Below are 15,325 nucleotides of genomic sequence, written 5' to 3'. Positions count from 1 at the left end.
TCTGACTTATTTCACTCATCAAATAGTCTCTATGTTTACCATGTATAGGCAAATTTCATGACTTCATTTTTAACAGATGCAAGTATTCCATTGTGTAGATATACCACAGTTTCTTTAGCCACTTATATGTTGTCAGGCTTCTGGGTTGTTTCCAGATTCTGGCCATTGTAAACAGTACTGCAATGAACAGAGGAGTGCAAAGGGCATGTTTTTATTCTTGTTCTTAAGTTAAATCCTAAGTGAGCTTTATTGCTAATATTTTAATATTCATATTGTTTTCCAGAAAGACTGAACCAGACAGCATTTCTACCAGCAGTGAAATGAGAGTTCCTTTCTCTCAAACATCTATGCCAGCTCTAGTTGCACTGGTTGTTCTTTTTTAAAATATTTTTATTATAATAATATCTTTAAGCATCATGAATACAACATGTTTGTAGTTGGATTTCAGTCATCTAAAGTACATTAATCTTCACTAGTGCAACCTTCCCATCACCAATGCCCCTCAGATTCCTCCTCCTTCACCCCTTTCCTGTCTTCAAGACAGGTATTTCTCTCACTCAATATCATGTCATGGTAGTTGTTAATGTAGTTAGTTCACTAACTGCACTCACTGCTCTTTGTGGTGAGCTTCATATCATGGGCTAGTCCTTCCAGTCCTCATCTCTATGATCTCTGCGTATTATTACAATACTGTCTTTTATTTTTCTTAAATCCCACAGATGAGTGATCTGTGTCTACCTCTCTTCCTTTGACTTATTTTACTCAGCATAATAGTTTCCATGTCCATCCACATATAGGAAAACTTTATGACTTCATTTTTCCTGACGGTTTCATAATATTCCATTGTGTATATTTAGCCATTCATCTGCTGAAGGGCATCTTGGTTGTTTCTAGATTCTAGCTATTGTAAATAGCACTGCAATGAATATAGGTGTGTGTGTGTGTGTGTGTGTGTGTGTGTGTGTGTGTGTGTGTGTGCAGAAGGCATTTTTTGTATTGTGTTTTTGTGTTCCTAAGGTATATCCCTAGGAATGGATAGCTGGATCATATGGGAACTCAATTTTCATTTTTTTGAGGAATCTCCATATTGTTTTTCATAAAGGCTGGACTAGACAGCATCCCCACCAGTCCTGATTATTATTGTTCTTTGTGCTGTGTACCAGTCTCTGTGGAATTATTGGTTTATTAGCATCTCCTTGATGGTTTGTGATGTGAAGCCTTTTTTTCTGTGCCTTTTGGCTATCTATATTTCTTCTTTAAGGAAGTGTCTGTTCATTTCTTCTCCATTTTTACTAGGGTTAGATTTTTCTTTTGCTTTCTTTCTTCCTTCCTTCTTCTTCCTTCTTTCTTTCTTTCTTTCTTTCTTCTCTTTTTCTTTCTTTTTTCTTTCTTTCTTTCTTTTTTCTTTCTTTCTTTCTTTCTTTTTTCTTTTTTCTTTCTTTCTTTTCTTTCTTCTTTTCTTTCTTTTCTTCTTTCTTTCTTTCTTTCTTTCTTTCTTTTCTTCTTTCTTTCTTTTTTTTTTTTCTTTCTTTCTTCTTTCTTTCCTTCTTTTCTTCCTTCTTCTTTCTTTCTTTCTTTCTTTTTTCTTCTTTCTTTCTTTTCTTTCTTTTTTTTCTTTTTTCTTTCCTTTCTTTTTTCCTTTCTTTCTTTTTTCTTCTTCTCTTTCTTTCTTCTTTCTCTTTTTTCTTTCTTTCTTTCTTTCTTTTTTCTTTCTCTTTCTTCTTTCTTTCTTTCTTTCTTTCTTTCTTTCTTTCTTTCTTTCTTTCTTTCTTTCTTTCTTTCTTTCTTTCTTCCTTCCTTCCTTCCTTCCTTCCTTCCTTCCTTCCTTCCTTCCTTCCTTCCTTTCTTTTTTTCTTTCTTTCTTTTTTTCTTTCTTTTCTTTCAGTGGTCTGTGGCTCACAGTCTTCCCTCCTTTACCTGAGTCTAGCTTCCAAGGCTATGGGCTGGAAGAGACCCTTACCCACCCTTGCATCAGCCTTGTCGGGGACCCAGGTGCCAGAGCACATCATTTATCCGATGGGTATTGGGTGAACAGTTTCTCCCAACCTTGGGTGGTCTTTGTGTCTTAGTCACTATTTCCTTTGAGATGCAGAAGCTTCTCAGTTTAATGTAGTTCCTTAGAGGAATTGCATTAAATCTGTACAATGCATTGGGGAGTATTATTATTTTAAAGATGTTAATTCTCCTAATCCATGAACAGGGTATATGTCTCCATTTCCTTGTGTCCTCCTTTATTTCTTGAAGCAGTGTTTTGTAATTTTCTTTGTATAGGTCCTTTACTGCTTTAGTTAAGTTGACTCCAAGTCTTTGAATTTCTATGATACCATTGTGAATGGGATTGGGTTTTTAAAAGTCAATTTCTTCTCTGTCATTATGTGTGCATAAGAAGGCCATTAATTTTGTACATTAATTTTGTAGCCTGCTACTTTGCTATATGAATCTATTTTTTCCAGAAACTTTTTGGTAGTGTCATTAAGATCTTCTAATAGTATCATATGGGGGCAGGAGGGATAGCCCATTGGTAGGGCGTTGGTCCTGCATGCAGCTGACCCAGGACAGACCTAAGTTCGATCCCTGGTGTCCCATATGGTCCTCCAAACCAGGAGCAATGTCATGTGTGGGTGTGACCATGTGTGGCTCAAGAAAACCAAAATTCAAAACCAAAACTAAAAAATAATATAGTATCGTATCATCTGGAACAGTGAGAGCTTGACTCCTCCCTTTCCTATCTGATGCTCTTAGTATCATTTTCTTGAGTCCAAGAATTTATCTATTTCTTCCAGGTTCTCATGTTTTGTGGCAAAGAGAAAATAATCTCTGATTACCCTATGAATTTCTGTAGTATCCCCTTTTTCATTTCTAATTCGGTTTATTTATTTCTCTCCTTTTCCTTCTGCATTTTGCTCATGGTTTATCTATCTTGTTTATTTTTTCAAAGAACCAACTCTTGCTTTAATTGTTCTTTTGGATTGTTTTTTTAGATATTCCATTTATTGATTTCTGCTCTAAACTTTATTTCCTTCTGTTTTTCTATTTTGATTCATATTGTTGTCCATGCTCCAATTTCATAAGCTGTGCCATTAAGTTATTTATGTAAGCCCCTTTTCCTTCTCTTGCGAAGATATACATTTTCCTCTTAATACTGCTTTAACTGTGTTCCCTCAGATTCTGATCATTTGCGTCTTTGTTCCCATTTGTTTTCAGGAATCTTTTGATTTTTTTCTTTGATTCTATGTTTGATCCACTGATTGTTCAGTAGTGAGATATTTAGGTTCCAGGTGTTAAAATTTTTCCTCTGTGTCTTCTTGGTTTTTTTAACCTTGTCTAAAACTAGCCTATGTGCTTACATGGCAGACTATGAGCCCTGTAAGGCCAGCTTCAGTATTATTATTCCTCCTCTTGTGACCACCAAGACCAGTGTGTTTAGATCTGATGAGAAAAGGAGCGGGAGGGTTGTCTTCTTGTGTTTTTTTACTTCTAATTTCAGTGCATTATGATCTGTACATTATTAATATGTACAATTATTAATATGTACAAGTTCTATCTTCTTTTTTATGGATGTATATTATAGGGGTAGATGAGGTCTATTTTGCAAAATTACCCATGTTCATAGAAGAAGAATGAGTATCCAGTTTTGTGGGGATGGAGAGTCCTATATTTCTTCCATTGCCCCTTTCAGTGCTAGTATATTATTGTTAGGTTTCAGTCCATTTGACTTATTAATGGGTGACAAGGTAGTGTTGAAGTCTCAAACTATTTTTGTGTTGTTATTGATATTTTCCTTCAAGTTTGTCAGCAGTTGCTTTAAATATTTTGCTGGTCTCTTATTAGGTGTATATATGTTTAGGAGTGTGATTTCTTCCTCCCTTAATTATTAAGAAATGTCCGTCTCATTCTCTTATAACTTTTTAAGAATAAAATCTGTATCATTTGAAATTACCATGGCCACTCCGGCCTTTTTAAGGTATTTGTTTACTTGAATGATTGTCCTCCAACCTTTGATTTTGAGTCAGTGTTTGTTCTGATTATTCAGATATGTTTCTTGTAGACAGAAAAACACTGGTTTCAGCTTTTGATCATTTTGCCACACTGTGTCTCTTACCTGGTGTATTTAGTCCATTAATACTGAGAGAGATCATTGTCAAGGGATTTACTATTATCTTTTAGGAAGAGTTTGGATGTCTGTGGTCTGTCTTATCTTAAGGTAAATCTTTCAGTTCATCCTTTAAGGCTGATTTTGAGTTTGTAAAATTTCTAAACTGTTGTTTTTCCATGAAGTTGTGTATTCTTCCTTCAAACCTGAATGTAAGACTGACTGATTGAAGTACTCTGGGTGATGCATTAATTTCATTGAGTTTGTCACTATAATTCTCCACTGGTTTTGGCCTTGAGGATTCTTGTGACAAATCTGCGGTAAATATTAGCAATTTTCTATTGAGTGTAATTTTCCTTTTGATCTTGCATCTTTTAGTATTTCATCCCTATCTGTGAGGTTCATTATTGTGACTAGGATGGGACTTTTGGTTGTGAATTCACGAGTTTGCAATTATAGCAGAGGAGAGCTGGACATGGAATATCGGTGTCAAGAATAAGACAGAAATGAATATAGGATAAGACCCTTTTTTAAGGTTCCCAAAGGCAGAAAGATAGACTGGAGCCTCACTTATAACATTACAATAATTAAAGAAGACATGCTGTGAGTGAGTAGTCTAGACTACACATATACATATTATGGGATTTAAAGTTTGTAAAATAAATATATAATTTAAGAAACCCAAGCTAATAACTACCCACTTTAGTAACTGATACTGTGTTCTGTGAGCCACTAGATACAAAAAGACAAGATTATTGTGTTTGCACCATCCAGAGTCGACAGAAGCTCAGATGAATCTAAAGCAAATCAATAATAAGCTTTATTTATTTATTTATTTATTTATTTATTTATTTATTTATTGTTGGTTTGGGGGCCACACCCGTTTGATGCTCAGGGGTTACTCCTGGCTATGTGCTCAGAAATCGCCCCTGGCTTGGGGGGACCATATGGGACGCCGGGAGATCGAAGCGCGGTTCGTCCTATGCTAGCGCTTGAAGGCAGACACCTTACCTCTAGCGCCACCTTCCCAGCCCCAATAAGCTTTATTTTTGACAAAAAACAAAAACAAAAACAAAAAACAAACAAACAAACAAACAAAAAACAACCCTACTTTTCTGATAACAAGATCATGGCTTCTGCTTTATTTTCTGGATATTTTATTGTATGAACATTCTTTAATGTTGACCTCTCTTTATCATTTTGATCAATATATGTATAGTTATTCAACATTGAGTTACATATTATCTTATTTTAGAATGTAAAAATGTTTGAATAGCTAAGTCAAATCATATATATTAGTTGACATGACAAAGTGTATTAACAAATTTAATTTGTTTATATGACTTTGATCAATATTATCTGGCATAATGTATAGTTATGCATTATCTTAAGGCAATTATGAATTTAGGACAATTTTACGTCTATGGTTAGAATGATTTTATGTCTTCTATATGACTGAACAAGTATGAATTTCTAGTTATAGTTAAAGAAATGTGATACAGTTCTGTCAGTACCTTGTATATTTTGGAGATTAGCTCCTTATCTGATGGGTATTGGGTGAATAGTTTCTCCCACTCAGTGAGGGGCTCTTATATCCTGGGCGCTATTTCCTTTGAGGAGCAGAAGCTTCTCAGCTTAATATATTTCCATCTGTTAATCTCTGCTTTCACTTGCTTGGAGAGTGCAGTTTCCTCCTTGAATATGCCTCTAGTCTCAATGTCCTGGAGTGTTTTGCCTACATGTTGTTCTATATACCTTATGGTTTCAGGTCTGATATCGAGGTCTTTAATCCATTTGGATTTTACCTTCGTACATGATGTTAGCTGGGGGTCTAAGTTCAATTTTTTGCAAGTGGCTAGCCAGTTGTGCCAACACCACTTGTTGAAGAGGCTTTCTTTGCTCCATTTAGGATTTCTTGCTCCTTTATCAAAAATTAGGTGATTGTATGTCTGGGGAACATTCTCAGAGTATTCAAGCCTATTCCACTGATCTGAGGTCCTGTCTTTATTCCAATACCATGCTGTTTTGATAATTATTGCTTTGTAGTAAAGTTTAAAGTTGGGGAAAGTAATTCCTCCTATATTCTTTTCCCCAATGATTGCTTTAGCTATTCGAGGGTGTTTATTGTTCCAAATGAACTTCAAAAGTGCCTGATCCACTTCTTTGAAGAATGTCATGGGTATCTTTAGAGGGATCGCATTAAATCTGTACAATGCTTTGAGGAATATTGCCATTTTGATTATGTTAATCCTACCAATCCATGAGCAGGGTATGTGCTTCCATTTCCACGTGTCCTCTCTTATTTCTTGGAGCAGAGTTTTATAGTTTTCTTTGTATAGGTCCTTCACGTTTTTAGTCAAGTTGATTCCAAGATATTTGAGTTTGTGTGGCACTATTGTGAATGGGGTTGTTTTCTTTTTTTCTTTTTCTTTTTCTTTCTTTCTTTTTTTTTTTTTTTGGTTTTTGGGCCACACCTGGCAGTGCTCAGGGGTTACTCCTGGCTGTCTGCTCAGAAATAGCTCCTGGCAGGCAAGGGGGACCATATGGGACACCAAGATTCGAACCAACCACCTTTGGTCCTGGATCGGCTGCTTGCAAGGCAAACGCCACTGTGCTATCTCTCCGGGCCTGGGGTTGTTTTCGTAATGTCCATTTCTTCCTTATTACTATTGGTGTATAGGAAGGCCATTGATTTTTGTGTGTTAATTTTGTAGCCTGCCACCTTGCTATATAAGTCTATTGTTTCTAGAAGCTTTTTGGTAGAGTCTTTAGGGTTTTCTAAGTAGAGTATCATGTCATCTGCAAACAGCAAGAGCTTGACTTTTTCCTTTCCTATCTGGATTCCCTTGATATCTTTTCCTTGTCTAATCACTATAGCAAGTATTTCCAGTGCTATGTTGAATAGGAGTGGTGAGAGAGGACAGCCTTGTCTTGTGCCAGAATTTAGAGGGAAAGCTTTTAGTTTTTCTCCATTGAGGATAATATTTGCCACTGGCTTGTGGTAAATGGCCTTAACTATATTGAGAAAGGTTCCTTCCATTTCCATCTTGCTGAGAGTTTTGATCAAGAATGGGTGTTGGACCTTATGAAATGCTTTCTCTGCATCTATTGATATGATCATGTGATTTTTATTTTTCTTGTTGTTGTGTATTATGTTGATAGATTTACAAATGTTAAACCATCCTTGTATTCCTGGGATGACATTTAATCCCATCAAAAGATGGGGAGAAGAAATGGACAGACACTTTGACAAAGAAGAAATACAAATGGACAAAAGACACATGAAAAAATGCTCCACATCACTAATCATCAGGGAGATTCAAATCAAAACAACTATGAGGTACCACCTCACACCACAGAGATTGGCACACATCACAAAGAATGAAAATAAACAGTGTTGGCGGGGATGTAGAGAGAAAGGAACTCTTATTCACTGCTGGTGGGAATGCCGTCTAGTTCAACCTTTATGGAAAGTGATATGGAAATTCCTCCAAAAACTGGAAATCGAGCTCCCATATGATCCAGCTATACCACTCCTAGGAATATACCCTAGGAACACAAAAATACAATACAATAATCCCTTCCTTACACCTATATTCATTGCAGCACTATTTATCATAGCAAGACTCTGGAAACAACCAAGATACCCTTCAACAGACAAATGGCTAAAGAAACTGTAGTACATATACACAATGGAATATTATGCAGCTGTCAGGAGAGATGAAGTCATGAAATTTTCCTATACATGGATGTACATGGAATCTATTATGCTGAGTGAAATAAGTCAGAGAGAGAGAAAAACGCAGAATGGTCTCACTCATCTATGGGTTTTAAGAAAAATGAAAGACATTCTTGCAATAATAATTTTCAGACACAAAAGAAAGAAGGGCTGGAAGTTACAGCTTACCTCATGAAGCTCACCACAAACTGGGACGAATTTTGTTAGAGAAATAACTACATTTCAAACTATCCTAATAATGAGAATGTGTGAAGGAAATAGAAAGCCTGTCTAGAGTATAGGCGGGGGTTGGGTGGGGAGCAGGGAGACTTGGGACATTGGTGATGGGAATGTTGCACTGGTGATGGGTGTTGTCTTTACATGACTGAAACCCAAACAACACAATCATGTATGTAATCAAGGTGTTTAAATAAAAAATATATTAAAAAAAGGAATGTGATACAAAGCCCTTAGTGCACTCTTGAAACAAAATCTCTTGTGTTTTGGTCATTTTCTTTATATTCCCCATAGATTTTTATACGTCTTCTGATGCATTTAATGATATATTTTTGTGACTTCTTGCATTGTTAATAGAATTATTTACAGTCCTTATTTATCCACTTTAAAGAATACCAAAGTCTTATAAAAGCAGCAATTGTGAACAAACTAAGCTCTTACATTCTTCCTCATTTTTCTTCCAATCTTTGTTCTTTGTGGCAGGTCAACAATTTTGGGGTCACTGGAATTTTTAGAGGGGCAAAATGCCCTGATCCTCATTTTTATCCTTCTCTGCAGGCATTGATGTTTCACAGGCTCAGATCTGCTGAGTCATCCATGTTCTTCCGCCCACTTTGGTCTTCCGCAATTGTTTTGACATCTTTTGTCCCCTGTGTTTTCCTTTTCCCTCTTTTTGTTCTATGTATTATACTGTTCTTATTCCCATGCTGTCATTCTATTGGCATTATACCTTCCATTTTTAACCAATATCTCCAAATAACTGTTACTTTTTAGAGAAAACATTTTACTTTAAAAAAACTTTTTACAAAGAAAAAAATTGGACATACTCTATGACTTCATCCATTTTAAAGATATATAGATTTTTTTTTTAGCAATTCTCAGGGCTTACTCCTGGGTTTTGTGTTCAGGGAATACTCCTTGAAGGGTCTGGGTTACTGGGGATCTAACCCAGACTACATGCAAAGCAAGCATCTTACAGCTCTACTATTGCTCCAGTCCCCAAATTCTTATTTATTTCTAGACATAGAACATAGTTTCTATTGTGGCAAGAATTAATATTACAATTAACCCAACTCCCCACTCCCCATACTCCTCATCCTTGTTGAAGTCAGAAAAACTCTTCTATAGAGCTCCTATTATTTTACTAAAGGTATATCAGACTTAATCTGATATGCTATATATAATATATGAACATATATAGATATAAACATATATCTATATACCTATGATATATCTATATAACTATGATATATCTTTATATCAGATATATCTGATGAGGGCACCTCTTCAAAATATAGTGCAGAATTTTTTGGGAAAAGACCTCACTCACATTCTGAAAAGATACATGTTCCATCTGCTAATCCAAAGAAATAGGGTAATCTCATGAAAATTAAAGTCACTTTAAAGTAGATGAGCCATATGCTTAAACAGCTTTATTTGTGGGTTATTTTCTGGAACTTCTCCAGAACCATTTGCTCTTTGTTCTGCTTCATTTTAGATTTTATTCATATTTACGGCCAGATATGTGTATATATGGATGGGAGAGGGGGTGCTCATTTTCCCCAAACAAGGAAATCAGACCCTTTGGGATTGTGACCTAGAAGTTAATATTTTAAAAATTTACCCAAGAATTCCAATGCTTAGCCAATATTGAGAACCATTAACCAATTCTAATGATAGCAAGTCCAGAGAGAAGAAGCTATCTGACCATTACGAAGACAGAGAGAACCTGGGATTCAAATGATTCAAATAGGAAAGGATAAAGGTGAAAAGAGATAAGACAAAAAGTGAAGACAGAAGTAGTACTAGCAGATCTACTTACTCAATTTTCTCTGGAAGATCAGTTCGGGCCATGAATACACAATTAGCCAAAATAGTGAGAGTGATAAACATACTGAACCACCTGAGAAACCCATGTTAAGGACATGTTGAGAGTTGCTTTGTTTATACATTCTTGGATCTGAATGGTTCAACTCAACTTGGAACAGCCTGATAGTCTTGTCACATAATAACTTCTAAAGTTTGTTGAGTCTCTACCATGGGTAGACTCTGGGTTGAGTACTTTTCTTGACATAATTTATTTTACAGTCTGTCGGTAGATATTGTAATCTATGTTTTGTAGCTGCAAAAAGAGGCCGACAATGCTTAAATCATATTTAAAAGGTCATACAACTGGTCAACTTTGGGACTAAGAAAGCAACTTAGATCTGTTTTGTAATAACAGGGAAAGATGAAAAGAAACATTTTCTAAAATGTCCTTTCGCTTTGAAGGCTTATACGTCATTATACAACATGGCTGGAAACTTCATTCAGTAGACATCTCTTTTATTTTTATACCAAAAAGCAAAAAGAATATTCCCAAGATTTTTGAGCTAAAGGGTTGTCTATAAACTCAGACTAGTCATTCTAAGGAAATAAAGTTCTGATTAAGAATGAAAGAAATAGACTCAGGGATGTGAACTTTTAGCTTAAAAATAGGAATAGGGGCCAGAGTGATAGCAGAGTGGGTACATTTGCCTTGCACACAGTCTTCTGGAATTCTATTTCTGAGATCCCATATGGTCCCCTAAGCACCTCCAGGAATAACTCCTGACTTAAGAGCCAGGAGTAACCCCTGAGCAACATCAGGTGTAACTCAAATACCAAAATTAAAAAAGATTAATATTAAATTGAATTAGAATTAAACTGTAGTGAAGGGCACTAAAAAGCCACAATAGAGCTTTAGGGAAAAAAAGAAAGTACAGACTCTGCAAAGGAAGGCATATAGACAGGGGTTAATAAATAGACTGAAAGGTTGGTGTGAAGAATTTGAAGGTAAGTTCTGATTGAGCATTGCCTGTAGGTCTAGCAGGCTTCCAATTACTCCCTAAAGAAAAACAGCTCCAGTATATGTTTGATCTACAGAAAGATTGAACTACTCATCCTTCATAACTTCAACTTGAGCAGAATGACTTAAGTATATTTTGGATGTCTATAAATGTCTTTAATGTGCCCTATTTTACAGTTACTTAGGAACACATCTATTTTGAAAAGGGAAATTCTACTAATTAAACCACATTATCCTGTTGACTTGCATTTGAATTAAGAAATGCGTTTTACATGGGGAAAATGTTATAAGTTTAAATCAAAATCACTTCATAAATTTCATAAACCTTTAAAGGTAATGTCATATAGTATGTAGAATATGAATTGTGAATAGGTTTGTAACGATTTGAATAGAATTATATTTTGTTCAAAATATTAATAACATGATTTGGAGAGTTCCACCTTTTGAAGTCTATCTTTTGGAACTGGAGCTATCAAGTTCATGAGATTGACATTCATTAATGCAGACTTTTGTGAGGAGGAGACTCTCAAAAGCTTTTCTGTTCAGCTGCAACTCCACCAAGAAATTATTTCCTTATAAGATCTCAAGATGAAAAGAATATTCACCGGTCACTTGTTCTTTAAAGAGCTTTTACTTCTCATTAGCTGTTTCTTACTTAGCTAGATATGACTCAATCGGGATGCATGGAGAGTAGTTTGTATATCTGCTGATTTTCTTTATTTGTAATTTTTGAGTAATTGCATATATTTGGTGACATGCTGAGAGAATAAATTACCCTAATTCATTTTTATTGAAATGCCAACTTCCTTATACCTGATACTGGCTGATAGTGGCCTAAAAGGAATGCAAGTTGGACCTTTTAACTAGCTGTGCCACCTTGGACAATTGACTTAATATTTATGCATGTCAGTAGCAAAGTATGAAAAATGGGGATGCTGATCTCGTCTTCAAAGGTTTTCTAAAGTTATGATAGTGTTTATGCCAAGGAGATATTTATCAAATTACAGTCTACTATTATCATTAAATACCCTTCAATAGGATTAGAAAATGCAAGATTAAAACTAAGAAAACATTCCCACTGGCTGGTTGTGAAGATAAAAACAGTGAAAGGAATATGTAATAAGACTACTTTAGGGACCAGAGCGGTGGTGCAAGTGGTGGGGTGTTCACCTTGCACATGCTAACCTAGGATAGAACGAGGTTAGATGCCCCAGTGTCCCGCCAGGAGTGATTTCTGAGCGCATAGCCAGGAATAACTCATGAGCAACACCAGGGCTGGCCCAAAAACCAAAAAAAAAAAAAAAGACTACATCCAACTAAGTGATTTTATATGAAATGCGACTCTGCACCAGGCCCTTCAGCCCATGGGGTGCTGTCCAGTGATCCAAGGTGTCACTGAATGTGGTAGAGATCTGATGACTATCTGTCAGATCACTGAGGCAAGTATGTTCTTACAGATCAACCTCCTGGATGCTGGGAAGAATTTATCATTAGAAGCTTCCCATCTGGACAGCCACCAGGGGATATTCTTTAAAACCAAGCCAACATCTCTTTAGTATCTTCACATGGCTTCACTTGAAAGAAAATGCTCAAGACAGCTTCAGAAATCACCGCCAACACTTTCTATATTATAACCATGAGCCAGTGTTCCTTTAATTTTCGCACTTTTTTTCAATGGCATGAGCCACAGATCAGACAATTGATGCTTTGTGCTGGGTGGTGATTTGGGGGTAACATGCTACTGGGATATTACCCCAATGAATGGGGTACTATTGAGACACTCCCATTGGGAGTTGTTGCCTTTTTGCCCATTAAGCACTGCTCCAGCATGGCTAGGGCACAAGATAACAATACTACATATTTTCTTGACCTGATCTCTCTGCCCAGAGAAGCAACATGGGCCTCTTACTTTTGTACTGTGAAGAGAACAGATCATGTCTGGAGGTGTATATTTATGTGCCCAGGTGTATCTGAAAAGCTTCCTTTCTAAAGAGAATAAGTTTTTAATAACATACTCTTAAGTGTGTCCCGACAAATTTAGGGTGAATCCAAACTCATCTGTGGTTTGCATGAACTCCTCCTCTACAGTGGAGAATAATAGTCACAGACACTTTTATTTTGTTTGTTTTTTGGTCACACCTGGTGACACTCAGGGGTTACTCCTGGCTATGCGCTCAGGAATTGCTCCTGGCTTGGGGGATGCTGGAGGATCAAACTGTGGTCCATCCTAAGCTAGCACTGACGAGGCAGAGCCTTACTCTTGCGCCACTGCTCCAGTCCCCACAGACACTTTCTTTTTCAATTTTAAAATCATCTCATTTTCAAAATAAAATTATTGTGAACCTCTGAAGGAAGTTAAGTGACAAATTCAAGTCATAAAATTAAGCTCTGGAGGCTGTGGGCAACTGTGCAAAGGATATGAGTGAACAGAAACTTTTATGGCCGTTCTTCTGATCAGGTTGAAAGGACTGAGTAACCACAGGGCCCGAGTAGCGCTAAACCGTGAAATGGTCCTCCCTTTGTTCAGCACCATGAATGTCTAAAACAAAACAAAGCAGAAAGTGGGTGTCAGGTGAGATACATACACACACACACACCCCTCGTCAGCTGTGCTTTGTGGCCTCTGAAGCACTATCAGGCTTCTCTCCAAAAGGGACAGATCTAGAAATCATGCATGGGTTGAGAGATAGGGAAGATTAGGGATTGAAAGTCTTGAGTCCACTCTCCCAACCAGACTCCAGGCTCCAGGATGGTCAGTGAATGGAGGAGCTATAGAAGCTGCTTGAGGGACAGGAGGCATGGTGCCCAGCAGGAAAACTCAACGGTAAGAGGGTGGAATGACAGTTGTGTTTAATTTCTCTTTCCATTAGGCAATTGTCCCTGGGCCTAGATATGTCTCTTTTTTTTTTTTTGTCTACAAGGTATCCCCATTTCTACCTTTTCCTGCATCCTCCCTCTGTCCATTTAAGAGATGCTGGGCCAGTGAAAGGCAGGAAAAGACATGCCAAGGACATTTTCTTCTCTCTGAAATCACATCTCTTTCTACTCCCTAACCTGTACACCACTTTTTCTTGGCTGCGCAGAATCTAAGATGAGATCCAAACAGGGTAGTTGTCTCAAAACAATTCTCATTTAAACTAGGTTCTTAATTATTTTGATTTCAGAATTCTCATAAAATGATTGAATACCTCAAAGAACATTTTTCATATTTGTGCTTTATAGTATCTACATGACACAAATGTGTATATGTACCTGCATATGTATGTATATATGCTTATACATTATTAAAATAAGCCCTTAAGTATTTAAAATGGGAATATAGTTTAGTAACTGGCTCCTATTGATGTCATTCTTTCACTAGCCTCTGTGAATGAAAGAGACCAATGATATCTGAGCATTACAGAATAGATTTGACATCCTTAATCCACTCTAGCTATCTTTATGGGGTTCCCCAAAGCTCCCTAAAAAGAGTGTTTTTGAATCAAGATCTCTTTGCAGTTGCAAAGAGACGATGTGTCTGAAAATGCCAGGCCTGAGCTTGTCCAAGTAAATAGCTCCTCTCTCCCTGGGCATATGCCACAGCCCGGCTCACTATATTTGAGGACTGGATTTAATTTCCAAAAATGACATAAAGATCCCAAGCAAAGGCAAAAAGTGAGCCAGAAACACACTCTTTATATACGGAGTCTAGCAGCCTCACACATCACCCAGGGCACACACAGACTTCCAGGGCAGGGTTGGGAGCAAGTACAGGGATAGAGACTTCGTCCTGCAAAGCTGTGAGCAGCCCCCTAGCCCAGAGATAGTAGCTCTTACCCTGCATGTGCTGTAAAAGGGGTCTAGATCCTCCAAGGGCTCACCAACCAGCTCAGCTGGGAGCTCCCCATAAAACTTGGGCAGTTGGTTGCAGGCTTTCAAGTCCAGCTGAGGCCGAGGCTTCTCTTTTTCATTCACTTGCTCCTTGCACTTCTTTTTGACTTTCTTTGCAGCCTTCTTGGCAGCAATTTGCTTCTCAATCTCCACCAGGGACTCTGGGGTGAGTCGGCGGAAGTTGGTAGTTTCCAGGGATCCAAAGGGCAATTCCATTTTCTCATTCTTCTTCAGGAAAAATTTATATTCTTGTGAAAGAGTGACATAACCACAGAGAGACAACAGCCTGCCCTCCAGCCAGCCTTACCACCCCTTCACACTTTGCAATCCCCCAAACACCCCTCCTGCTCCTTCCTGAACTGAGCTTTCTCTGAGATCCCGTGTTCTCTAGGAGTTTGTTCATTCTCTCCAGGTAGCTCAAGGCCATCTCTATGCTTGCCATGACATTCTAGGTTATTGCTCTTTTATCATTTCTTAACACACAGTTACCTCAAGACTTAGCCAAACTGCCTTCTCTTCTCATTTCTATAACTTCTAGGCATCAAGCATACTTGTACAGTCATGCGAGGCTAAGTTATGA

The 15,325-nt window shown here is 37.3% G+C and overlaps 1 protein-coding gene and 1 non-coding gene across 4 annotated transcripts in view; both read right to left on the bottom strand.

Annotated features, from left to right (window-relative positions):
• SCN10A (sodium voltage-gated channel alpha subunit 10) overlaps positions 1–14,961 on the bottom strand; it is a 98,759-nt gene extending 83,798 nt beyond the window's left edge. For all 3 annotated transcript variants that reach the window (XM_049766375.1, XM_049766376.1, XM_049766377.1), the window contains exons 1-3: positions 14,692–14,961; positions 13,287–13,414; positions 9,871–9,951 (exon numbers count right to left, since the gene is read on the bottom strand). In XM_049766375.1, coding sequence (XP_049622332.1) covers positions 9,871–9,951; positions 13,287–13,414; positions 14,692–14,961 — 479 coding nt within the window. The remainder of the gene's footprint in view (positions 1–9,870; positions 9,952–13,286; positions 13,415–14,691) is intronic.
• On the bottom strand, positions 3,319–3,454 carry LOC125998438 (small nucleolar RNA SNORA61). Its single transcript, XR_007492006.1, has one exon. It is a non-coding gene; the product is annotated as a small nucleolar RNA SNORA61 (small nucleolar RNA).
• Positions 14,962–15,325: the final 364 nt, after the last annotated feature.

Source organism: Suncus etruscus, chromosome 20 (genome assembly GCF_024139225.1).
Source record: "Suncus etruscus isolate mSunEtr1 chromosome 20, mSunEtr1.pri.cur, whole genome shotgun sequence".
NCBI classification, from domain to species: Eukaryota; Metazoa; Chordata; class Mammalia; order Eulipotyphla; family Soricidae; genus Suncus; species Suncus etruscus.
Note: the sequence above shows the minus strand (reverse complement) of the source record. Positions and strands in the feature narration are given on the sequence as shown.